Below are 24,142 nucleotides of genomic sequence, written 5' to 3' on the forward strand. Positions count from 1 at the left end.
AAGGGAGGACAGAGGCCTGCATGGAATAGAACCTGGGCCGCCCCGACCCTGCAGCCTAATCCAGGGTTCAGGGTCAGCTCACACCACGTGGACCCTGGTCAGCATCCCTAGGGCAGTTCCAGACAAGGCCGCAGGTCTCGTTTTGCCCTCCAGGGGGCGACATCGCAGACAGACAACACTCAGAAAATGGATTCCCCTGGACAGGAACCTGGCTTTGCTAAGGAAGTGTAGGTGGAGCCTGGTTTCCATCCCTTGCTCCAACAGACCCTTCTGATCTCTCTCTCGTACCTTTCTGGGTTCTATGAGTACCATGTTCTGCCAGGGGTCCCTGTGCAACTCCCGACTCCCTCCTGGTACCACCATGGGGAACGTGGGGTGACCACAGGACAGTCAGCCTCGCAGAGGACGGAGACCACCCAGGACAGTCAGGGAGAACACGGACAGGCCCTAAGTCACAGCTCAGCCCACAGATACGGAGAGGGAGGGTCCCCCTGGAGCCTTCCCCAAGGACAGCAGAGCTCAGAGCCACCCACCTCCCTCCACCACAGTCCTCTCTTTCCAGGACACACAAGACACCTCCCTCTCCACACGCCGAAGCTGGGGACTCCTGAGACCTCTGGGCCTGGGTCTCCATCCCTGGGTCAGAGGCCGGGCTGGTGGTACTAGAGACAGAGGGCTGGTCCCTCCCCAGTCACCACCCAGTGAGCCCTTTTCTATCTCCCAGAGCCACCTCCGTCACCTTCCTACCGAACATCAATCCCACCTTCCCAGAGCACTGGAGAGCGTGGGGAGACCCGGAGCCCAGCTGGGTTTCTCTGTGACAAAGGAAAATAATCCCCCTGGTGTGACAGACCCAAGGCCAGAACACAGTAGAGTTCAGCACTGGGGAAGGCAGGTTGTCCTCCCAGGGGACGGGAGTCCATCCACCTTGCCAAAAAGCTTTGTCTGGGGAACTGAAAATAGAAGGGAAAAAGGAGGAGGGACAAAAGAGGCAGAAATGAGAGGGGAGGGGACAGAGGACACCTGAATAGAGACCACACCCATGACCCACATGATGCCGAGAAGTACTCCTGCTGTAGGAGGAGACTCAGGACAGAGGGAGGAAGGACAGCAGACCAGGCAGTCACAGCTGCCCTGACAAGAGCGTTCCTGGAACTCAGGATCTTCTCCACAGAAGAGGACAGAGCAGACAGCAGAGACCATGGGGTCTCCCTCAGCCCCTCTTCACAGATGGTGCATCCCCTGGCAGACGCTCCTGCTCACAGGTGAGGGGAGGACAACCTGGGAGAGGGTGGGAGGAGGCGGCACAGAGACTGGTTGGGGTCTCCCGGGGAGGACAGGGCTCTGAGACGGACAGAGGGCTCCTGTTGGAGCCTGAATAAGGAAGAGGACATCAGAGAGGGACAGGAGTCACACCAGAAAAATCAAATTGAACTGGAATTGGAACAGGGCAGGAAAATCTCAAGCGTTCTATTTTCCTAGTTAATTGTCACTGGCCACTACATTTTTAAAAGTCGTAATAACTGCATCAGATGACACTTTAAATAAAAACATAACCAGGGCATGAAACATTGTCCTCACCTGCCTACCGCAGACATTGGAAAATAAACCCCAGGCCGTTGAGGGCCCTGAGAAGGCTCATGAGCTCATCACAGGAGTCTGCAGCCTGTCCCAGGCACTGATGTGCACCCAAGATCACACAAGTCCCTGCCCTCATGAAGCTCATGCTCTCATGGGGAGGAAGGCAGACAGGCAAAGAGATCTAGAATGTGAGGTCAGGTGTTGACAAGAGCCCTGGTGGGAACAGAGCAGGGAAAGGTCAGAAAGAAAAGAACCAGGGTCTCTAGAGGAGGTGTCAGGGACGGAGTCTCCCAAGAATGCCCTGATGTGAGCAGGACCTGAGGCCAGTGGGGAGGCAGTCGCGCAGACCCCTGGGGAGCAGCATTCCACAGAGGGAAATGCCAAGGTCGGAGGTGCTAAGGAATAGGAGTCATGCTGCTGACCTTGATCCAGTAGGACACACATATACACACACACTCACTCACTCACTCCGGGGCTGGGGGATGAAGAGACCTGCTCAGGACCCAGGGCCCCGTTTTTCCACCCTAATGCATAGGTCCCAATATTGACCGATGCTCTCTCCTCTCTCCTAGCCTCACTTCTAACCTTCTGGAACCCGCCCACCACTGCCCAGCTCACTATTGAATCCAGGCCGTTCAATGTTGCAGAGGGGAAGGAGGTTCTTCTACTTGCCCACAATGTGTCCCAGAATCTTTTTGGCTACATTTGGTACAAGGGAGAAAGAGTGGATGCCAGCCGTCGAATTGGATCATGTGTAATAAGAACTCAACAAATTACCCCAGGGCCCGCACACAGCGGTCGAGAGACAATAGACTTCAATGCATCCCTGCTGATCCACAATGTCACCCAGAGTGACACAGGATCCTACACCATACAAGTCATAAAGGAAGATCTTGTGAATGAAGAAGCAACTGGCCAGTTCCGGGTATACCGTGAGTGATTCCCCATGACCTCTGGGTGTTGGGGTTCAGTTCTACTTCCCACATACGGGATTCTCAGGCCTGGGCTGTGCCTGTGCCCTCTCTGTATTACGTGCCGTGTTAGGGTTTGGACATTTAGTGCAGGACACACACAGAAGAGACAAACTTCCACAGATCAGAATTCCTTTCTGGCATCCAGATCCTGCAGACACTCACTGCAGAGGAAGGACAGTCTGATGGGGGGACTCAGCAGGGGGAGGTCAGTCTCAGCCTAGCACCCCATGCCTTCCCCATAAACCTGACCCTGAGAAAGACCCTGGAGAACTGGATCAGGGCCTGGCCTGAAGGACTTCCTGGGATCTTCACAGAGAAGCTCAGCCCCAGGGCTCCTGACTCCAGGTGACCCAGGGGAGCCTGTGCCAGGGCTAGGTTGTGGCCTCCTGGGTAGGGCTGACTGGGAGGAAGGACTTACCAGCTTGTCCAAGGGCCGTGGCTCCTGGAGCTGGATTCTGGATGCAGAATTGGAGTTTCTGGCCACACCTGTTCCCTGTCCCCAGAGTCTCATCTGGGCAAGGACAGAGCCTTGTCCTTTACTTGAGACTCAATGTGGGGAGGATAGATAGACAAGGTTACTAGGGCATCAGTCCATTGCCCTGGGGACATAGGTGACTCCATGGGAAGTTCAGTGTCCTCAGAAGGAGGAACAGAGGAGAGAAGATGCTCCCGACAGCTCCTTGTCCACCAGGGATCAGGCCCAGGGCCCTCTCTCTTGGAGGCAAATCAACATAAATGCTCTTCATTTGGGCAGTTCCTCTGTGCAGAGCTGAGATCAAGTGAAAGTAAATATTTTGAGGTTAATTCACAAACAATCTCACAGCCAAATAACACTTATCCTACTTATTGAAAGGAAATTGAGGCACAGGGAGACAGTCACGAAAAAGGGTCACACAGGCTATAGATGGCAGATTAGAGACATATGAGGTCTGTCTGCAGCCAGAACCGCCTCCTCTCCTCAACCCGGGGTGGGCGGGGCTGTTTATTGTCAGGCATTTGCAGACCTGAGACCAGTCATGGGTCTGCTTCCTTTTGTCTTGTGCATCCACAGCTCAGAAGTGGAGATTCTGGTCTGGAGAGTGAGAAGTAAATGGAGAGCTAATCAGTTTTACTCTAGAACTAAATCACCTCAACTGTCAGGGTCAGTGCCAGGATTGTCCAGGCCTCTCCCTTAGATCCACAGCTCCCTCACTGGACCTGAAATCCTGTGTTTCCCGATTTGTCAGTGTCACTCCCATGGGAGGATAAAGGAAAGGATTTCGCTTTCTCTCCGCACTCACATCCCTGCGCCAACACAGGCCCAAAGTGAGACACACTCTTGCTCAGTAGCTCTCTCATGAAGGAGGGAATGAATGAAGGAATGATCCATAATCTCTATAGAGACTGGATCCTGGATGCAGAATCCTAGGAAGTTCTGGCCGGTTGCCTGTCCGTCAGGGGCTAAGATCCATGTACCATTCCTCTGACTCCCTGTCCTGAAAGTAACCCTATCTCATGTGACTCTGGGGTTCCTTGGCCATGGGAGGGTTTTCAAGGCTCCCTGGTCCTGGTCAGGACAGCCAAGGGACTCCTGCTCCTGGGGTCTCTGAGGTCACTATACCCCACATGTCTCATTGCCATGGGCATTTCTGACTGTCTCCTGTTCCTCCGTGCTCCTCCCTCTTCATTCCAGCTGAGATGCCTATCCCTGAACATCTCCCTCCACTCTTAGGCCTTCCCCAGACACTCCCTCGAACAAGGCTGGCTGTCCTGTTTTCTTCCCGCTCACACTGTGGCCTGGCCCACTTCCCAGGCAATAGGGAAGGCACAGAAATCAGCTGGAGCAGCCGCTCCTGCCAGGCTCCATCACAAGTCAATGTCAACAGGTCACCAGGAGAATGAGCTTCCGCTGTGTCCCCGCCCAGGGCTCTTTACCTCCATGAGGCCAACACGCAGAACAGGCAGCAGGACAAGGATGAGCAACTCCTCCATCCACTTCCTACACTGACTCACCAGGAGGTCAGAGGCAGAAGGACAGGTCTGCAGTCCCCAAAGCCCACATGCTTATTCCACCCATTTCACTACCTACTCCATCTTCATCCTGGTGTGGGGCTCACATCCTCCAGTGGATCCTGGGGCCTCCCCCAGGTGCAGCTGGCCAAGCAGGTGCTGTCTGATGGGTTTGCTGTCCATTCTACATATACCTGTGTCCTCGTGATGATGCCATTGTCATAAGGTGGGGTCCCTTGGACTGAGAAGTGCACCAGCCACTGGCGTCTCACTTAGACTTTGCCCAGTTATACAAACTTAAACTCTAGTTGTGCTTTCTGAGGTTGATAGGAGAGGAAGAAAATCTTTCACATGCCTGATTTGGGGCTTCTCCTCTTTTTGCCTAACTCTGCACAGGAACCAGGGGCAGGGAGCGCTTTCTAAACTTACTAACATAACACACATCGCTTCTCCTAATTTGGCATCATTTCTCCCTTTATGTAATTGACACACCTAAGACTTCCTCTCTGACCAGTTCTGTCCTCCTAACAGGACTCATACCCTTCTCTCTACTCAGGGAGTCACTGATTTCAAACCACCTTCAGCATCTGCCTTTGAGCATAATGTGATCCCACTGGAATTGAGAGCAGACCTAAACCTTCGTATAATATCAAGAGAAGTACTACTTCCAGCAACTGATCTTAGATCTTTAGGCCATTAACAACAATTTCCACTTCTGGAAAAAATTTAATGTTTCCCCCAAATGTCTTTCATTTTTTTTAACTATAGTCAGAAAATAACATGAGATCAAAACTACTGACAAATTTTTAAGGGCAAATTATAGTATTACAGGTTGAGTATCCCAAATCCAAAAATCCAAAATCTAAAATGCTCCAAAATCCAACATTTTTTGACCACTGACATGATGCTCAAAAGAAATGCTCACTGGAGGCTGGGAGTGGTAGCTCACGCCTGTAATCCCAGCACTTTGGGAGGCCGAGGCAGGAGGATCATGAAGTCAAGAGATCAAGACCATCCTGGCCAACATGGTGAAATCCCATCTCTACTAAAAATACAAAAATTATCTGGGTGTGGTGGCGTGTGCCTGTAGTCTCAGCTACTTGGGAGGCTGAGGCAGGAGAATAGCTTGAACCCAGGAGGTGGAGGTTGCAGTGAGCTGAGATCGTGCCACTGCACTCTAGCCTGGCAACAGAGCGAGACTCCATCTCAAATTTTAAAAAAGGTGGGGGAAGGGGAGAGAGAGATAGAAAAGAAGAGAAAAGAAAAAAAGAAAAGCTCACTGGAGCACTTTGGATTCTGTATTTTCAGATTTGGGATGCTAAACTGGTAAGTATACTGCAAATATTTTCAAAACTCAAAAACAGTCAAAAATCCAAAACACTTTTAGTCCTAAGCCTTACGCATAAGAGATACTCAATCTGTATGAACTATAGGCACCAAGCTGAACAGCAGATCTCTAGCACCTCTTCATCCTGAGTAACTGAAACTGCAGAGCCATGAACAACTCTCCATTCCCCCACCTCCCAGGCCCTGATAACCACCATTCTACTCTCTGATTCCACGAGTGTGGCTACTCTAGGGACCTCATATAAGTGGAATCCTACAGTATCTGCCCTGTGAGTGGCTTATTTCATTTAGCATAATGTCGAATGGGAGAAAATAATTGCAAAATTTCTTCTCAAAGTTCTATCTCATAACTGTCAAACACACGTGGTCCTTGAGGGCCAGATTTCCAGCAGTTCATGCTTTCTCTTTTCCACCAGTCAGTTCTGCATTTGCAAATGTCTACATGTATTTATGGAGAGATCCACAGGTCCTCGCCTGCCCTCTGCAAGGGGAGAAGGGACATTAAAGACTGAAGACAGGCTGGGCATAGTGGCTCATGCCTATAATCCCAGCCTTTTGGGAGGCTGAGGTGGGCAGACCACCTGAGGTCAGAAGTTCAAGACCAGCCTGACCAAGATGGTGAAACCCAATCTCTACTAAAAGTATGAAATTTAGCCAGGCATGGTGGTGGGTGCCTGTAGTCCCAGCTACTTGGGAGGCTGAGACAGGAGAATTGCTTGAACCCGGGAGGCAGAGGTTGCAGTGAGCCAAGATCGTGCCTGGCCGACACAGCAAGGCTCCGTCTTGAAAAATAAACAAACAAAAAAAGACCAAAGACAAAGAACATACATATGGTTCTGCTGTTAAATCCAGGCAGCTCCTGCCTGTCACCTCACTCTTTTCTAGATCATTCCCTGGACTCCACTCTATCTTTAGGGGTCACTGGCTCAAGTCAGTCATCATCAAACACCTGGGGAAAACTGCCCCACCTTGTGCCTCCACTGCCTGACAACTGAGCTGACCTCCAGGCTTGCCTCTGGTGTCCCCTGTCTTATTTCTGCTGAAACATCCAGTCCCAGGCCAGCCTGTACAATATCTACAGGGTTTAAGGACAATGGGAAGTCCTATCGCCATCCATTTCTAGGATGTCCTTAGACAGGGAAGTTGCAGAAAAAATACACCTAGGGAAACAAAGCAGAACTGAAGGTGGAAGGGACTCAGCACCTGAACGTTCCAGGTGAGGACCCCAAGGTGGGCCAGGCAGCCAGCTGGTCAGGGAGGGACCAGGAGAGGCACCAGGAGCTGTGACTCCCCCCAGTCCTGTGTCTGTCCACAGCCCAGTGCTGCCGCTCAATTCACAGAAAGTCTGTGATTCTCCCACACAGAGCTCTCAGATCATCATGCATCTGTCTTGTGACACACACACCTGCCGTGGGCTTTTAAGGACTCAGGTGGGCTGAGGGGTGGGAGATGCCAACTCTGATTGAAAGATGCCTGTGGAGGAATCAAAGGTGCCACACAGGGCAATCTTCTCTCTGTTACCTGCACAGCGGAGCTGCCCAAGCCCTACATCTCCAGCAACAACTCCAACCCCGTGGAGGACAAGGATGCTGTGGCCTTAACCTGTGAACCTGAGACTCAGGACACAACCTACCTGTGGTGGGTAAACAATCAGAGCCTCCCGGTCAGTCCCAGGCTGGAGCTGTCCAGTGACAACAGGACCCTCACTGTATTCAATATTCCAAGAAATGACACAACATCCTACAAATGTGAAACCCAGAACCCAGTGAGTGTCAGACGCAGCGACCCAGTCACCCTGAATGTCCTCTGTGAGTATCTCTGCTCCTCTCTGGCCCAGGCTGCCGGTCCAAATCCACAGGGCCAGAGGCCAGGCCTCTCAGTCCCTCTCAGGTTCAAGTACACAGACCGTCACCCCTGGACATCCAGACTGTCTGTGACTTTCTGCCCCAGAAAAACCTGGGCAGACCAAGTCTTGATCAAGAATAGGAGGGGAGGGGCTGCTCCTGTCCGGGGAGGCTCGGGATCCACACCCTGTGATGGGAGAAACAGGTGAATGTCTCAGACTCAGGCTCAGTAGATACAAGAGGGGTTTGGTTGAGACTTTAGGGTTGTGACTCAGCTTAGAGGGACACCATGGTCCTTCCACAGACCAGGAACTTCCACTTCCCTCTGACAACATCACCTGTGGCTTTATTCTCTTTGCTCCAGATGGCCCGGATGCGCCCACCATTTCCCCTCTAAACACACCTTACAGAGCAGGGGAAAATCTGAACCTCACCTGCCACGCAGCCTCTAACCCAACTGCACAGTACTTTTGGTTTGTCAATGGGACGTTCCAGCAATCCACACAAGAGCTCTTTATACCCAACATCACCGTGAATAATAGCGGATCCTATATGTGCCAAGCCCATAACTCAGCCACTGGCCTCAATAGGACCACAGTCACGGCGATCACAGTCTACGGTAAGTGGATCCACGAGCGCTGACATCACGTTTTGAGGTGGAGTCTGTCTGGTTTTCAGAGAAGAGCCAGGAAGAAATTTTCTATCCCAGCCTGTGTCCAATGGGCACAAGCAAATCCCAGATTCTCCCGCTGGACCTCCCCAGTGTGTCTCTACAGACTCTCTTCTCTGTATTGTTCTGATTTCTCATGGCTGACCCCGGGTCCAGCCTGGAATGTGGGGAGGAGGCTCCCTCAGCCCCCGAGCCCTGTATAGTGGAGGAAGCTTCACAGAGTGGGAAGGAGCAAGGGTTCTCAAGGTCAAGTTGCTTCTCTGTCACCAATCTGTCCCTTTCTATCACCTCTTTGTGTTCTTTTGCCTACTCCGTGAACTGCAAGGAACATTCGAGGCTTTGAATCAAGCTCATACTTTTTTCCTAAATGAGAGAAGGAAGCCCCTTGGGTAAGGGAGAAACAGCTCAGACTTTGCTCCCTGCTCTGCTCTGGGCTCCCCCCCGCCGTGACTGGCCTTGTCTGACTCCACCTGGGGTGGGACCCACGTGTGTGGAGAAGGAGCCCGGGAGGTCTGTCCTGAATTAGGCTAAATCAAGCTGCCAATCAACACCAAAGCCTCCCGTCGTCCCAGTCAGGCTGCAGGAAAATGGAAAGAAAGGGAGCCTCAGGGCAGGCTCCTGAGCTGTGTCCTGGCTCTGACGTCACCAGGTATATGAGGCTGTGGGCACAGCACATGGGACACAGCACAGGGGACAGCGAGCGACCCACACTTGGAGAAATCAGGAGATGCACCACAGGGGCTCTGCATGGCAGGGAACGGGCAGTGTCAAAAATTGTGTATTTATACAGAGGGTAGCAGTGCATATCTAACACAGACTTCCCATCTTAACCTTTCTACACGTGCAGTTCAGTGGTATTAAATCTATTCCCCTTGTTCTGCTACCATCACCACCATCTGTCCACACAACTCTTCTTCCTCCCAAAATGAAACTCTGTTCCCATCAAACTCCTGGGCAGAGCTGCCCCACCTGTGGCCCACAGTCTGACCCTTGACTTGTCACCTTTAGACTTGCTCCTAGTCTCCTGCACTATTTCTGCTCAAACACCCATCCCCATCATCACCCATCTCTAGGATGTCCTTAAATAGCAAAGCCTCAGAGAGAACACACCTTGGCTGGGTGGTGTGGGACCGTGCAGCTGGAAGAAACTCAGCTCCTTCCAATTCCAGGTGAGGACCCCAATGGGCCAGGCAGCCAGCCAGTCAGGAAAGGACCAGAAGTGCTGGGGGCTGTGACCCCCAGTCCTGTGTCTGTCCACAACCCAACGCTACTGCCCAATTCACACTTGAGAAAAGTCTGTGCTTCTCCCACACAAAGCAGCCGGCCTTACAGTCTCTGAGCCCTCAGATCATTGTGCATCTGTCTTGTGACACACACACACCTGCCCTGGGCTTTTAAGGACTCAGATGGGCTGAGGGGTGGGAGATGCCAACTCTGATTGAAAGATGCCTGTGAGGAATCAAAGGTGCCACACAGGGCAATCTTCTCTCTGTTATCTTCACAGCGGAGCTGCCCAAGCCCTACATCACCAGCAACAACTCCAACCCCATAGAGGACAAGGATGCTGTGACCTTAACCTGTGAACCTGAGACTCAGGACACAACCTACCTGTGGTGGGTAAACAATCAGAGCCTCTCGGTCAGTTCCAGGCTGGAGCTGTCCAATGACAACAGGACCCTCACTGTATTCAATATTCCAAGAAACGACACAACGTTCTACGAATGTGAAACCCAGAACCCAGTGAGTGTCAGACGCAGCGACCCAGTCACCCTGAATGTCCTCTGTGAGTATCTCTGCTCCTCTCTGGCCCAGGCTGCCGGCCCAAATCCACAGGATCAGAGGCCGGGCCTCTCAGTCCCTCTCAGGTTCAAGTACACAGACCGTCACCCCTGGACATCCAGACTGTCTGTGACTTTCTGCCCCAGAAAAACCTGGGCAGACCAAGTCTTGATCAAGAATAGGAGGGGAGGGGCTGCTCCTGTCCGGGGAGGCTCGGGGTCCACACCCTGTGATGGGAGAAACAGGTGAATGTCTCAGACTCAGGCTCAGTAGATACAAGAGGGGTTTGGTTGAGACTTTAGGGTTGTGACTCAGCTTAGAGGGACACCATGGTCCTTCCACAGACCAGGAACTTCCACTTCCCTCTGACAACATCACCTGTGGCTTTATTCTCTTTGCTCCAGATGGCCCGGATGCGCCCACCATTTCCCCTCTAAACACACCTTACAGAGCAGGGGAAAATCTGAACCTCTCCTGCCACGTAGCCTCTAACCCAGCTGCACAGTACTCTTGGTTTGTCAATGGGACGTTCCAGCAATCCACACAAGAGCTCTTTATACCCAACATCACCGTGAATAATAGTGGATCCTATATGTGCCAAGCCCATAACTCAGCCACTGGCCTCAATAGGACCACAGTCACGGCGATCACAGTCTATGGTAAGTGGATCCACGAGCGCTGACATCACGTTTTGAGGTGGAGTCTGTCTGGTTTTCAGAGAAGAACCAGGAAGAAATTTTCTATCCCAGCCTGTGTCCAATGGGCACAAGCAAATCCCAGATTCTCCCGCTGGACCTCCCCAGTGTGTCTCTACAGACTCTCTTCTCTGTGTTGTTCTGATTTCTCATGGCTGACCCCGGGTCCAGCCTGGAATGTGGGGAGGAGGCTCCCTCAGCCCCCGAGCCCTGTATAGTGGAGGAAGCTTCACAGAGTGGGAAGGAGCAAGGGTTCTCAAGGTCAAGTTGCTTCTCTCTGTCACCAATCTGTCCCTTTCTATCACCTCTTTGTGCTCTTTTGCCTACTCGGTGAACTGCAAGGAACATTTGAGGCTTTGAAACAAGCTCAGACTTTTTTCCCAAATGAGAGAAGGAAGCCCCTTGGGTAAGAGAGAAACAGCTCAGACTTTGCTCCCTGCTCTGCTCTGGGCTCCCCCCCGCCGTGACTGGCCTTGTCTGACTCCACCTGGGGTGGGACCCACGTGTGTGGAGAAGGAGCCCGGGTGGTCTGTCCTGAATTAGGCTAAATCAAGCTGCCAATCAACACCAAAGCCTCCCGTCGTCCCAGTCAGGCTGCAGGAAAATGGAAAGAAAGGGAGCCTCAGGGCAGGCTCCTGAGCTGTGTCCTGGCTCTGACGTCATCAGGTATATGAGGCTGTGGGCACAGCACATGGGACACAGCACAGGGGACAGCGAGCGACCCACACTTGGAGAAATCAGGAGATGCACCACAGGGGCTCTGCATGGCAGGGAATGGGCAGTGTCAAAAATTGTGTATTTATACAGAGGGTAACAGTGCATATCTATCACAGACTTCCCATCTTAACCTTTCTACACGTGCAGTTCAGTGGTATTAAATCTATTCCCCTTGTTCTGCTACCATCACCACCATCTGTCCACACAACTCTTCTTCCTCCCAAAATGAAACTCTGTTCCCATCAAACTCCTGGGCAGAGCTGCCCCACCTGTGGCCCACAGTCTGACCCTTGACTTGTCACCTTTAGACTTGCTCCTAGTCTCCTGCACTATTTCTGCTCAAACACCCATCCCCATCATCACCCATCTCTAGGATGTCCTTAAATAGCAAAGCCTCAGAGAGAACATACCTTGGCTGGGTGGTGCGGGACCGTGCAGCTGGAAGAAACTCAGCTCCTTCCAATTCCAGGTGAGGACCCCAATGGGCCAGGCAGCCAGCCAGTCAGGAAAGGACCAGAAGTGCTGGGGGCTGTGACCCCCGGTCCTGTGTCTGTCCACAACCCAACGCTACTGCCCAATTCACACTTGAGAAAAGTCTGTGCTTCTCCCACAGAAAGCATCGAGCCTTACAGTCTCTGAGCCCTCAGATCATTGTGCATCTGTCTTGTGACACACACACACCTGCCCTGAGCTTTTAAGGACTCAGGTGGGCTGAGGGGTGGGAGATGCCAACTCTGATTGAAAGATGCCTGTGAGGAATCAAAGGTGCCACACAGGGCAATCTTCTCTCTGTTATCTTCACAGCGGAGCTGCCCAAGCCCTACATCACCAGCAACAACTCCAACCCCATAGAGGACAAGGATGCTGTGACCTTAACCTGTGAACCTGTGGCTGAGAACACAACCTACCTGTGGTGGGTAAACAATCAGAGCCTCTCGGTCAGTCCCAGGCTGCAGCTCTCCAATGGCAACAGGATCCTCACTCTACTCAGTGTCACACGGAATGACACAGGACCCTATGAATGTGGAATCCAGAACTCAGAGAGTGCAAAACGCAGTGACCCAGTCACCCTGAATGTCACCTGTGAGTATCTTCTGTTCCTCTGTGGCCCTGGTTTCCAATCCAAATCCATACAGCCAGAGGTTAGGACTCTCAGTTCTCCTCAGGTCCAAAGATTCAGACCAGACCGCCACTCCTGGACACCCAGGCTGGCCATAACTTCCTGCCCTGGGAAAACTAGGGCAAACCCAGCCTGGACCAAGAATAAGAGGGGAGGAGCTGCTCCTGTCTTGGGAGGCTCAGGGTCCACAGCCTGTGATGGGAGAAACAAGTGAATGTCTCAGACCCAGACTCAGGGAACATGAGGGTTATGGTTTGGACTTTTTAACACAGGATTGGGACAGGACTCAGAAGGACACTGTGGCCCTTCTACAATCAGGAGCTTCCCCTTTCCTCTGATGACATCACCTGTGGTTTTGTTCTCTTTGTTCCAGATGGCCCAGACACCCCCATCATATCCCCCCCAGACTTGTCTTACCGTTCGGGAGCAAACCTCAACCTCTCCTGCCACTCGGACTCTAACCCATCCCCGCAGTATTCTTGGCTTATCAATGGGACACTGCGGCAACACACACAAGTTCTCTTTATCTCCAAAATCACATCAAACAATAGCGGGGCCTATGCCTGTTTTGTCTCTAACTTGGCTACCGGTCGCAATAACTCCATAGTCAAGAACATCTCAGTCTCCTCTGGTAAGTGGCTTCTCTAGAGCACCAGCATCACGTTTTGGGGTGGAGTCTATCTGGTTCTCACAAAAGAGCCAAGAAGACATTTTCTTGCCCAGTCTGTGTTCCATGGGCACAAGGAAATCCCAAATTCTACCCTGAGCCCTCTCACTCCATCTCGGCTGACTCTTTCCTCCCCGGCTTCTCTGATATCTCATGGCTGACCTCGGGTCCAGCCTGGAATGTGGGGAGGGGGCTCCCTTAGCCCCAGAAGGCCCCCTATAGTGAAAGGGGCTTCATAGTCCAGGAGAAAGAAGCGTTCTTAAGGTCGAGTTTCTCCTCTCTATCACCAATATGTCCCTTTCTGTCACCTCTTTGTGTTTTTTTAACCTACTCTACGAGCTACAAGGAACAAGGAGGTTTTGAAACAAGCTCACACTTTTTCCGCAAATGAGAGGAGGAAGCCCCTTGGATGAAGGTGGAGCAACTCAGACTCTGCTCCCTGCTCTGCGCCCGGCTCACCTGGTGACTGGCTCTGCCTTGGCTCCACTTGGTGTGGGACCGGGGCATGTGGAGAAGGTGTAAAGGTGGCCTGTTCTGAATCTGGTTAAATCGAGCTGCCAATCCACAGCACAGCCTCCCTCGGGTCAGGTTGCAGGGAAATGGGAAAAGAGGGAGCCTCGGGACAGACTCCTGAGCTGTGTCCTGGCTCTGAAGTCACTGGCTGTATAAGGCTGTGGACCCAGCACATGGGACACAGCACAGAGGACAGTGAGTGGCACACACTTGGAGAAATAGGGAGATTCAGCCACAGGGGCTCTGCATGGGAGGGAAGGGGCAGTGCCAGAAAGTGTGGATTTATAGAGAGGGTAAGTCTACCAGCCAGTATATATATCTAACATAAAACTTACCATTAACCATTTCTAAGTGTACAGTTAAGTGACACAGCATAAATATCAATCAAGTATATTGCCCGGTGTGGTGGTTCATGCCTGTAATCCCAGCACTTTGGGAAGCCAAGGCAAGTGGATCACTTGAGGTCAGGAGTTCAAGATACAAAAAAAAAAAAAAAAAAAGCTAGGCATGGTGGCAGATGCCTGTAATACCAGCCACTAGGGAGGCTGAGGCAGGAGAATTGCTTGAACCTGGGTAGCGGAGGTTGCAGTGAGCCAAGATTGTGCCACTGCACTCCAGGCTGGGTGACAGAGTGATACTCTTGTCACAAAAAAAAAGGAAAAATAAATCAAGTATCTTTATACTCTTGTGTAACCACACTATCCATTTCCAGAACTTTTTCATCTAAACATACTAAACCTCTGTACCCGATAAACAGTAACTCTCACTCCTTCTCCCCCTAAACCCTGGTAACCTCCATTCTACTTTCTGTCTCTAGGTAATCAACTATTCTAATGAGCTTACATACATGGAATTATATAATAGTTGTCCTTTTGTATCTGCTGTATTTCACTTAGTATAATGTCTTCAAGGTTCATCCATTTTGCACCATGTATTACAATTTTATTCCTTGTTAAGATTGAATAACATTCCATTGTATGGACATACCTCATTTTTCTATCCACTTATCTTTCAATGGACTTTTCAGTTGTTCCCATCTTTTGGCTATTGTGAGTAATGCTGCTGTGAACATCAGTATACAAATGTCGGTTCAAATTGCTGCTTTCAATTCTTTTTGGTGTATGTCCAGAAGTGGAATTGGTGGATCAAATGTTAATTATTTTTTTAATCTTTTGAGGAACCACCATACCATTTTCCATAGGTGCTAATATTTCACATTTCTCTCAGCAATGCACTAGAGTTCCAATTTTTCAACCTCCTTGAAAACACTTACTGTTTTGTAGCCATCCTGATGTGTGTGAGGTGGAGTGTCATTGTGGCTTTGATTTGCATATCTCTAAGTGTTAGTGATGTTGAGCATATTTGCATGTACTTGTTGGCCACTTGTATCTCTTCCTTGGAGAAATCTCTACTTTAGTCCTTTGTCCATTTATTAATTGGGTTTTTGGATTTTTGTGGTTGTTGATTTGTAATAGTTCTTCATATATTCTGGAAATTAATTCCCTATCAGATATATGATTTGCAAATATTTTTCCCATTTCATAGGTTGCCTTTTCACTTTCTCGATAATGTTCTTCGATATATAAAAGTTTTTAATTTTCTAGGCTGGGCACAGTGGCTCATGCCTGTAAATCCCAGCACTTTGGGAGGCCAAGGTGGGTGGATCATCAGGTCAGGAGATCAAGACCCTCCTGGCTAACATGGTGAAACTCCATCTCTACCAAAAATACAAAAAAAAATTAGCCCAGTGTGGTGTCAGGTGCCTATAGTTCCAGTTACTCGGGAGGCTGAGGCAGGAGAATGGCATGAACCCGGGAGGCGGAGCTTGCAGTGAGCCAAGATCATGCCACTGCACTCCAGCCTGGGCAACAGAGCAAGACTCCAATAAAAAAAAAAGTTTTTAATTTTCATGAAGTCCAGTTTATCCATGTTTTTCTTTTGGTGCCTACTTGTTATAACCAAGATATCACCATGAAATTAAATGTCATTAAGCTTTTTTCCCTGTTTTCTTCTCAGAGTTTTATACTTTTCACTCTTACATTTAGGTCTTTGATCCATTTTAGGTTAATTTTCATATATGGTGTCAGGCAAAGATTCAACTTGCTCTTGTGGGTGGGTATTCAGCTTTCCCAATATCATTTATTGAAACAAATATCCTTTCCCCATTAAATGGTCTTGGCACCCTTGTCAAAAATAATTTGGCCATATATGCAAGCGTTTCTTTCTGGGCTCTATATTCTATTCCATTGGTTTCAATATCTTCCTTTATGCCAGTACCACACTGTATTGATTACTGTGGCTTTATAGCAAATGCTGAAATCAGGAAGTGTGAGTCCTCCAGCTTCGTTCTTTATTTTCCAGGTTGTTTGGCAATTTAGAGTCCTGAGAGTCCATATGAATTTTAGGATAGGTTTTTCTGTTTCTGCAAAAAATGTCAGTGGGACTCTGGTAGGAATTGCATTGAACCTGCAGCTCACTGTGGGCAGTATTGTCCTCCTAACAATATTGAGTTTTCACATTCATGAAAAAAATGTCTTTCCATTTATTGATGTTGTCTTTAATTTCTTTCAGCAATGTTTTATAGTTTTCAGGGTACAATCCTTTCACCTCCTTGGTTAAACTTATTTCTAACTATTTTATACTATTTTATGTTAATGTAAATTGGAAATTTTTTCTTAATTTCCTTTTAGATTGTTCATTGTTAATATATAGAAGTACAACTGATGTTTGCATGTTGATTTTGTATCCTGCAACATTACCAAATTTATTTATTAACTCTGACAGGTTCTTTTAATCTTTAGGGTTTTCTACATGTAAGTTCAAGTTATCTGATAACAGAGATCATTTTACTTCCTCTTTCCAATTTGGATGTCTTTTTTTTTCTTGCCTAATTTCTCTGGCTAGGATTTCTAATACTATGTTGGATAGATGTGGCAAAAGCAGGCATTCTTGTCTTGTTCCTGGTCTTACAGGGAAAGCTTTCAGTCTTTCTCCACTGAGCATCATGTTAGTATTGGGCTTTCCACATATTGCCTTTATTATGCTGAGGTGGTTTCTTTCCATTCATAATTGGAGAGTTTTTGTTATGAAAGAGTGGTGAATTTTGTCAAATGCTTTTATTGGTTCTATCTAATTATAGGTCTATTAAAATTAAATTTTTTGTGTGTTTCCAGGAATTTGTCCATTTCATCTTGGTCATTCAACAGTTTGCTGGCATACAATTATTCATAGCACTCTTGTAGTCCTTAATATTTCTGTAGAATTTGTAGCATTGCTGGCAATATCTCAATATTTTTTCTTTTTTTTCTTTTCAAGAGACAGGGTCTCACTCTGTAGCCCAGCCCAAGCTAGAGTGCAGTAGTACCATCACAACTTACTGCAGCCTCAACTCCTGCGCTCAAGTGATCCTCCTATCCCCGTCTCTTGAGAGGCTGGTACTACAGACATGTGCCACCATGTCTGGATAGTTTTCTAAGAAATTTTGTAGAGACTGTCTCCCTATGTTGCCTAGGCTGGTCTCGCCCTCCTGACCTCCAGCAATCTTCCTGTTTGAGTCTCCCAAGGTGCTGGGATTAATTATGTAAGCCACCATACCTCCATTTTCATTTCTGATTTTAGTAATTCGAATCTTCTCTCTTTATTCTTAGCCAGTCTAATAAATGACTGTCAATTTTGTTGATCTTTTTTGAAGAACCAACTTTTGGTTTCATTGATTCCTTCTATTGTTTTCCATTTTCCATTTTATTTATTTCAACTCTAATCCTTATTTCCTTCATGTACTATCTGTGGTTTGAGGTGGTTCTTTTTCTATATCCTGAAGTTGTAAAGTTAGGTTGTTAATATGAGATCTCTCTTTATTTTTAACGTATTTACCATTTTAAATTTCTCACACAAGATTCTTAACTTCTCTGAGCCTTCAATTCTTCAACTGAAAATTGTAATAATTCTCATCACCAGGAAATGGAGGGAAAAAGGAAAATTGCAATAAGAGTGACTGTTCAATAGTATTGTTTTAAAGATTTAACGTAATATTCGATTAAGCCTTCAGCAAAATGCCACACACCGAGGGAAACTTCATAAATATTAGCTGCTATTATCACTACTGGTATTATTAGCTTGAAGTCAGGCAGTTCTAGAGCCAAATCCTAGATCCACTTCTCACTAATCATTTGACTTTGGATAAGTTTTTTCACTACTCCAAGCCTCTGTCATTTCATCTGTAAAATGGAAATCATGCCTACCCAACAGGGTTATTGTATGGATCAAATGAGATACCAGAAAAACATTTAAAGTAGCTAACATAGCATTAATCACCAGCTTGAGTTGACTGGTGAGAGCTAAGCCCCAAATGAAAACCCACTAGGACATGGTTACTGGCTAAAAATGGGGGAGAGAAAAAAAGTTAAGTGCAAAGAATCAAGCCTGGTATGTTAGTTTTCATCCACTGAGATGCAACCAAGATGGAATTAGAGATGCAAGATAATTTACTGGAGAAAACCACCATGAGGAAAAGTGGGAAGTGGGAGGAGCCTAAGAGAGACCTCAGACCACGATGCAGATCTGATTCCTGAAAAGGAGAAAGAGGAGAGAGTTTTAGATAGTGATGCAGTTCTCAGAGTTTCCACAAGGCTGGTGGGGCATCCTCAAGCCCCTCACCCATGAGAGAGAAGCAGAGTTTCCCAAAACTGGGCTTTTCATTCGCCTGCTGGGAACCCATGAGAAGTGAGTTCTCTGTGCAACGGACTCAGTAAATACAGAATGCACTAGCCTGGGCTTTCTGTCAATCAAGTCTCTGCCATGGAGACCCAACAGACTCTTATTTTTGCCTACCACAACTGAGACACTGAGAAAAAGATGCAACCATGAAAAGATAGAAAGTTCTAATGCCACGCAAAAATAGCAATCAGTCTTTCTCAAATTTCAAAGCCTTCGGAAATATCTGAGTGCAGAAAGGCCAGGGTGGAATTGACAGAAGACTGATCACCAACTGGAAACACAGTGAGAGAGAAAAAAAGTTGCAACCTTCCCACAAAACGAATGCATTCCTTGAAGGAACAAGTAGAGGCTACTTCATGCTGAGAGCTGGAACCTGGGGCACTCCACTGCAAAATAACATCACATTCATTCCTTCTCTTTTCTTTCCATGACAGGCGATTCAGCACCTGGAAGTTCTGGTCTCTCAGCTAGGGCTACTGTCGGCATCATAATTGGAATGCTGGTTGGGGTTGCTCTGATGTAGCAGCCGTGGTGTAGTTCCTGCAATTAAGAAAGACTGGTAGGTATGACAGCCTTTCCTCTTGTTCGGTTTCCTGCAGTGCGACTGCCATGCTTGGGAGAGAGAAAGGACTTCTTCGCCTGTATCTGGGACTGGATCTCCTCCTCCTACCCCCAAGCTCCTGCTTCTCAGCACTAATTCCTGCAGGTCTCTTCTTCCCTGGTCTTCATGCTCCCTGTACCCCACTGTCTCTTAGACATAATTATCCCCAGCCTCTGCTCATTTGTTTCCCAAATTCAATACATTGTCAAAGCCTCTGGGTCCTTTTTTAACATCTCTCACTTGTGTCATTCTCTCCATTCCCATAAACCTCAACAACTGCTCAAAGTCCTGCTTGACCCCTTGTTGCCAGTCTTTGAAATGTTTCTTGCATATGACTGCCTCATTACCTTCCTAAAATCTAGTTCACTCGCCTACTCAAGAAGACACAGGGACCTACTGTGGTCTATTAGATAAGTTCACATTTCTTCTCTTTACTAAGCTTTCTCAATTCCTTTACCACCACTCCCTTGTATAATTCCGTCATCCGAATTAGATCTATCTCTCTACACATCCCTGCCTCTCCACCCCATATGAACATAGAATTCTTAGTTCCAATGTTACACCTAAAAACATGTCAAACAGGGTGACCTCCTTCCACCACCTGCACTGTGGAGTTACCCACACCCTTCATCACAAGCAACTTCTGACCTCATGAAGAACAAAGACTGTAGCATTAACATATGAGTCTTAAGCTCAGGACACAATCTACCTGTGGCTGAGAACCTTTTCCTGATAACCAATTCATGTGTTCATAGCAGATACAGAAATGAAGAAGGCAAGGTCCTTAATTCTATGACAGGAGACAAAACCGGAAAAATAATCGTAATACCAAAATAGAAAGGAGTGAACGTCACGAGAAATCAGAGAAATCTGATGGAAAATATAGCTACACGTGGGAATCACTCAGAAACATTTTATAAAATGGATACTTAAGCCCCACTCCTAAATTCTGATTTACTGATCTGGAGTGGGACCCAGGCATTTATAGTTTTTAAGCCTCCCCAGATGCTACTAATGTGTAGCCAGGGTGGAGAAACCCTGTTCTAAATAGGTAGGACTTGGGGCATACCCATGACTTTCAGCTAGGAGTATTAGAATTGCCTATGGAGTTTTTCAACATACATAAGCCTATACTTTGTTGGCCCTGTTCATTAATGGGCTCCATCAGGAACTCAGGAATCCAGTTGAGAAACAGAAGCTAAATGGAAAGGCCATCTTATTTGACATGTTAAATTATATGGGAAGCACTGTCAAATGATAAGTGATGCTAAGCCTTCTTTAAGTTATATTTATGGGTATGTTATTGATGTGAGTGCTCCAAAAGTTATATAAGAAATTCTAGAAATCTAACAGGTTGTCAGCCATAATGTCATATGCCACAGAAGTAACTAAATTTCTATGTGAGTTGTGTTCTTACTATAATAAATTCTCATCAGATTTTTAACCATACTCATTTTAAATCTTTGTCATTCACAGACAGTTGTTTTGATTCTTCCTTAAAGCATTTGCAACAGCTACAGTCTAAAATTGCCTCTTTACCAAGGATATTTATAGAAAAGACTCTGACCAGAGATCGAGACCATCCTAGCCAATATGGTGAAACCCCATCTCTACGGAATTAGCTGGGCGTGGTGGTGTGCTCCTGTAGTCCCAGCTACTCGGGAGGCTGAGGCAGGAGAATCGCTTGAACCTGGGAAGCAGAGATTGCAGTGAGCCGAGATCGCGCCACTGCACTCCAGCCTGGCGACAGAGCAAGACTCCATATCAAAAAAAAAAAAAAAAAGTATATATATATATGAAAGAAAAGACTCTGACCTGTACTCTTGAATGAAAGTTTCTGATACCACTGGACTGTCTGAGAATTTCCAAAACGTAATGAACAAACTGACAGCTTCATGAAACTGCCGACCAAGATCAAGCAGAGAAAATAATTAATTTCATGGGACCAAATGAACTAATGAGGATAATATTTTCATAAATTTTTTTTGAAATTTTGCTGATTCTTTAAATGTCTTGTTTCCCAGATTTCAGGAAACTTTTTTTCCTTTGCGCTATCTACAGCTTACAACAATTTGATAAAATATACTTTTGTGAATAAACATTGAGACATTTACATTTTCTCCCTATGTGATCGCTCCAGACTTGGGAAACTATTCATGAATATTTATATTGTATGGTAATATGTTTATTGTACAAGTTCAATAACTCTGCTCTTTGTATAATAGAATACATTTGAAAACATTGATTATATTACTAAGACTTTGACTATAATGTCATTATTTGAGGATATAAACCCATAGGTAATAAACCCATAGGTACTGCAGACAAAGTCTGAAGTCAGCCTTGGTTTGGCTTCCTAGTGTCAACTAAACTTCTAAAAGTTTAATCTGAGATTCCCTATTAAAACTTCCAGCGAAGCAACTTTTAAAAAGTCTATGTGGTCAGTCGCTACTCTTGCCGCAGTTATGAAAAGAATGAGGCCAAGTTTGATGAAAATAAACTTATTTAAAAGAAAACAAATTTGTCTTATTGGGGTTATCTTTGGTAGAAATAGAGATGCCTATGGAGAGAAATTATGTTGAAAAGAAAAACTATAGTACACCTGTTATGAGGCTGTCACTTTGTACATTGTTACTGAGTTTTTATTATCCACCTGTAGGCTAGAGTGGACCGTGCGTTCTTTCACTTTCTTCAATCCCATTTTCTGTCATGGAATCACTAAGAACAAAGTCTGCTCTGTTCCTGAAGCTCTATAAGCTACAGATGGATAACTCAACGTAAATTTCATGAGAAAACGCTCATGCCTAAGGTGTGGGCCACTCAGAGCTCACCAATATGTTCAACACCATAACTAGAGACACTGAAACTGCAAACCAGGACAAGAAATTGACAACTTCACACTGTGGACAGCTTTTCTCAAGATGTCAGAACAAGGCTTCCCACCATGATGAGGCTCCTACCCCTCTTAATTTGTCTTTGCTCATTGCTGCCTCTTTCACTTGGCAGGATAATGCTGTCATTAGAATTTCACAGGAAGTATCTTCTGAGGGTAGCTTAACAGAGTATCAGATCTCTCATATCACTCCCAAATTTTTACATAAGAGATCCTTTAGTCCACTCAATGGCTGACATTAGCAGCATCTTTAATACAACTGTTGGTTCAAATGTATGGTGGTCCCTTTTAGAGTTACACTTCTAGACTCACCTGTTCTCACTCCCTGTTTTAATGTAACCCAGGCATGAGATGCTAGATAATAGAATTGCTACCTACTAGCTGAACAGGAAAGAGCCTGTGCTGTTTCTGACACTTCTTGTTGCACATAAATAAATACAATGGGTATACAGAGACTCAGTTGCAGAAATTAACAAACATCCTGCTTGGTTAAAATGGGTAGATTCATCTGGCTCATTCTTTATTCCATTTTAGTTGGTTTGCATCTTGCCTAAGGTGCATACTCCAAACTCTTGGTATTATTCTCCTGATAGTCACACTAGTAGTCTCCCTGGTGTGCTGTAATCTCTAAAAGCTTTAAATGTTTGCATGCAGCTATCCATCAAATGTCAAATGGTCTCTCTTTGGCTGGTGACAAAACTCAAAGGAATGTGTGATCAGGAAGACATCACAACCTATGAATGATGGAAGCCCAAAATGATGGTAGCTGAGAGTAATGTCAATGCTTTAAGTTTCGGTCACACTCTCACCTAAGTGAGTGTATAAAGACTCCAAAATAGAGCCACTGATGTTAAATGTTACATACTCCAACTGAAATTTTAAGAAAGCAGATAGATCCCAAAACAGACAAATAAAAAAAAAAATGGCCAGGCACAGTGGCTAACGCCTATAATCCCAGCACTTTGGGAGGGCGAAGCAGGCGGATAACAAGGACAGGAGTTTGAGACCAGCCTGACCAACGTGGTGAAATTCCGTCTCTACTAGAAATACAAAAATTAGCTGGGTGTGGTGGCACACACCTGTAATCCCAGCTATTCAGGAGGCTGAGGCAGGAGAATTGCTTGAACTTGGGAGGCAAAGATTGCAGTGAGCCAAGATTGCGCCACCGCACTCCAGCCTGGATGACAGAGTGAGACTCCACCTCAGAAAAAAAAAAAAAAAAAGAGATTCCAATCTACTTGAGGTCCCCCTTACTTTAATTTTTATAAAAAAGTAACCTGAATTAACCTGATGTTAACCAATACATTTATTTCTACTGCTCTCTTTTCTTGTTCAAATTTGACAAAACCCACTGTTCTGTTTATTGTATTGCCAAAGGGGAACTATCACTGTTTTTGTAAAGTGGGACCTGCCCCAAATTATAAATCCCAAATAAAAGCCAATTAGATTTATAACTAAAGCTGCTGTAATTTTGTCTTTTGATATGAGTTCACAGCCAGCAATGGCCAGTGGAGTCTCTCAGGCTGCATCATTCTCACCCTGACCCTCCTGCCTTCCTCTTTCCCTTACAAGGACCCTTCTGATTACACTGAGCCCACACAGATAATCCAGAATAACCTCCCATCTCAAGATTCTTAACCTCATCACATCTGGAAAGTCTTTTTGCCAAATAAAAGTATTATGCCTTGGCTCCAGGGATTAGGATGTGGACATTTTTAGGAGGTCATTATTCTGCCCAACACAGGTACCTTTTATAAACTTCACCCACAACAAAAATTTGCTTTGCCTGCCTTCTGTGTCTCACTTTTCTGTCTGTGCACAAAGTTGAGGGTGAAACACACCAGCTCTGCTATGAACTGGCTGGATGACCCTGGACCACTCACTCCACCTCTCTCAGCCTCTTCTCATCTGAAGCACAAGAGTGATTCTTACTGCATCAGAAAATTTACATGAAAGGGTAAACTAAGATGTGTAAGGCATTAGACACAGAGCCTGGTACCTGATGAGCCCTTGGTAAACATTCTTTGCAGTTCTTT

General features: G+C 46.8%; 1 protein-coding gene across 3 annotated transcripts; it reads left to right on the plus strand.

The window, feature by feature from the left end:
* Positions 1-1,066: 1,066 nt before the first annotated feature.
* On the plus strand, positions 1,067-21,733 carry CEACAM5 (CEA cell adhesion molecule 5). Of its 3 annotated transcripts, none has more exons than XM_077976282.1 (10): positions 1,067-1,265; positions 2,154-2,513; positions 7,421-7,699; positions 8,100-8,354; positions 9,910-10,188; positions 10,589-10,843; positions 12,401-12,679; positions 13,090-13,347; positions 19,047-19,175; positions 20,690-21,733. In XM_077976282.1, the coding sequence occupies exons 1-9, from the start codon at positions 1,202-1,204 to the stop codon at positions 19,133-19,135; spliced, it is 2,118 nt and encodes a 705-aa protein (XP_077832408.1). In that variant the 5' UTR covers positions 1,067-1,201; the 3' UTR covers positions 19,136-19,175; positions 20,690-21,733.
* The last annotated feature ends 2,409 nt before the right edge of the window (positions 21,734-24,142 follow it).

This window comes from Macaca mulatta, chromosome 19 (genome assembly GCF_049350105.2).
Source record: "Macaca mulatta isolate MMU2019108-1 chromosome 19, T2T-MMU8v2.0, whole genome shotgun sequence".
Taxonomy (NCBI): domain Eukaryota; kingdom Metazoa; phylum Chordata; class Mammalia; order Primates; family Cercopithecidae; genus Macaca; species Macaca mulatta.

Bases quoted from the DNA above. Each gene is read 5' to 3' on its own strand.
- CEACAM5 (XM_077976282.1), top strand. From the start codon at position 1,202: ATGGGGTCTCCCTCAGCCCCTCTTCACAGATGGTGCATCCCCTGGCAG. The intron at 1,266-2,153 runs GTGAGGGGAGGA...CCTCTCTCCTAG, and splicing joins GCAGACGCTCCTGCTCACAG to CCTCACTTCTAACCTTCTGG. The intron at 13,348-19,046 runs GTAAGTGGCTTC...TTTCCATGACAG, and splicing joins GAACATCTCAGTCTCCTCTG to GCGATTCAGCACCTGGAAGT.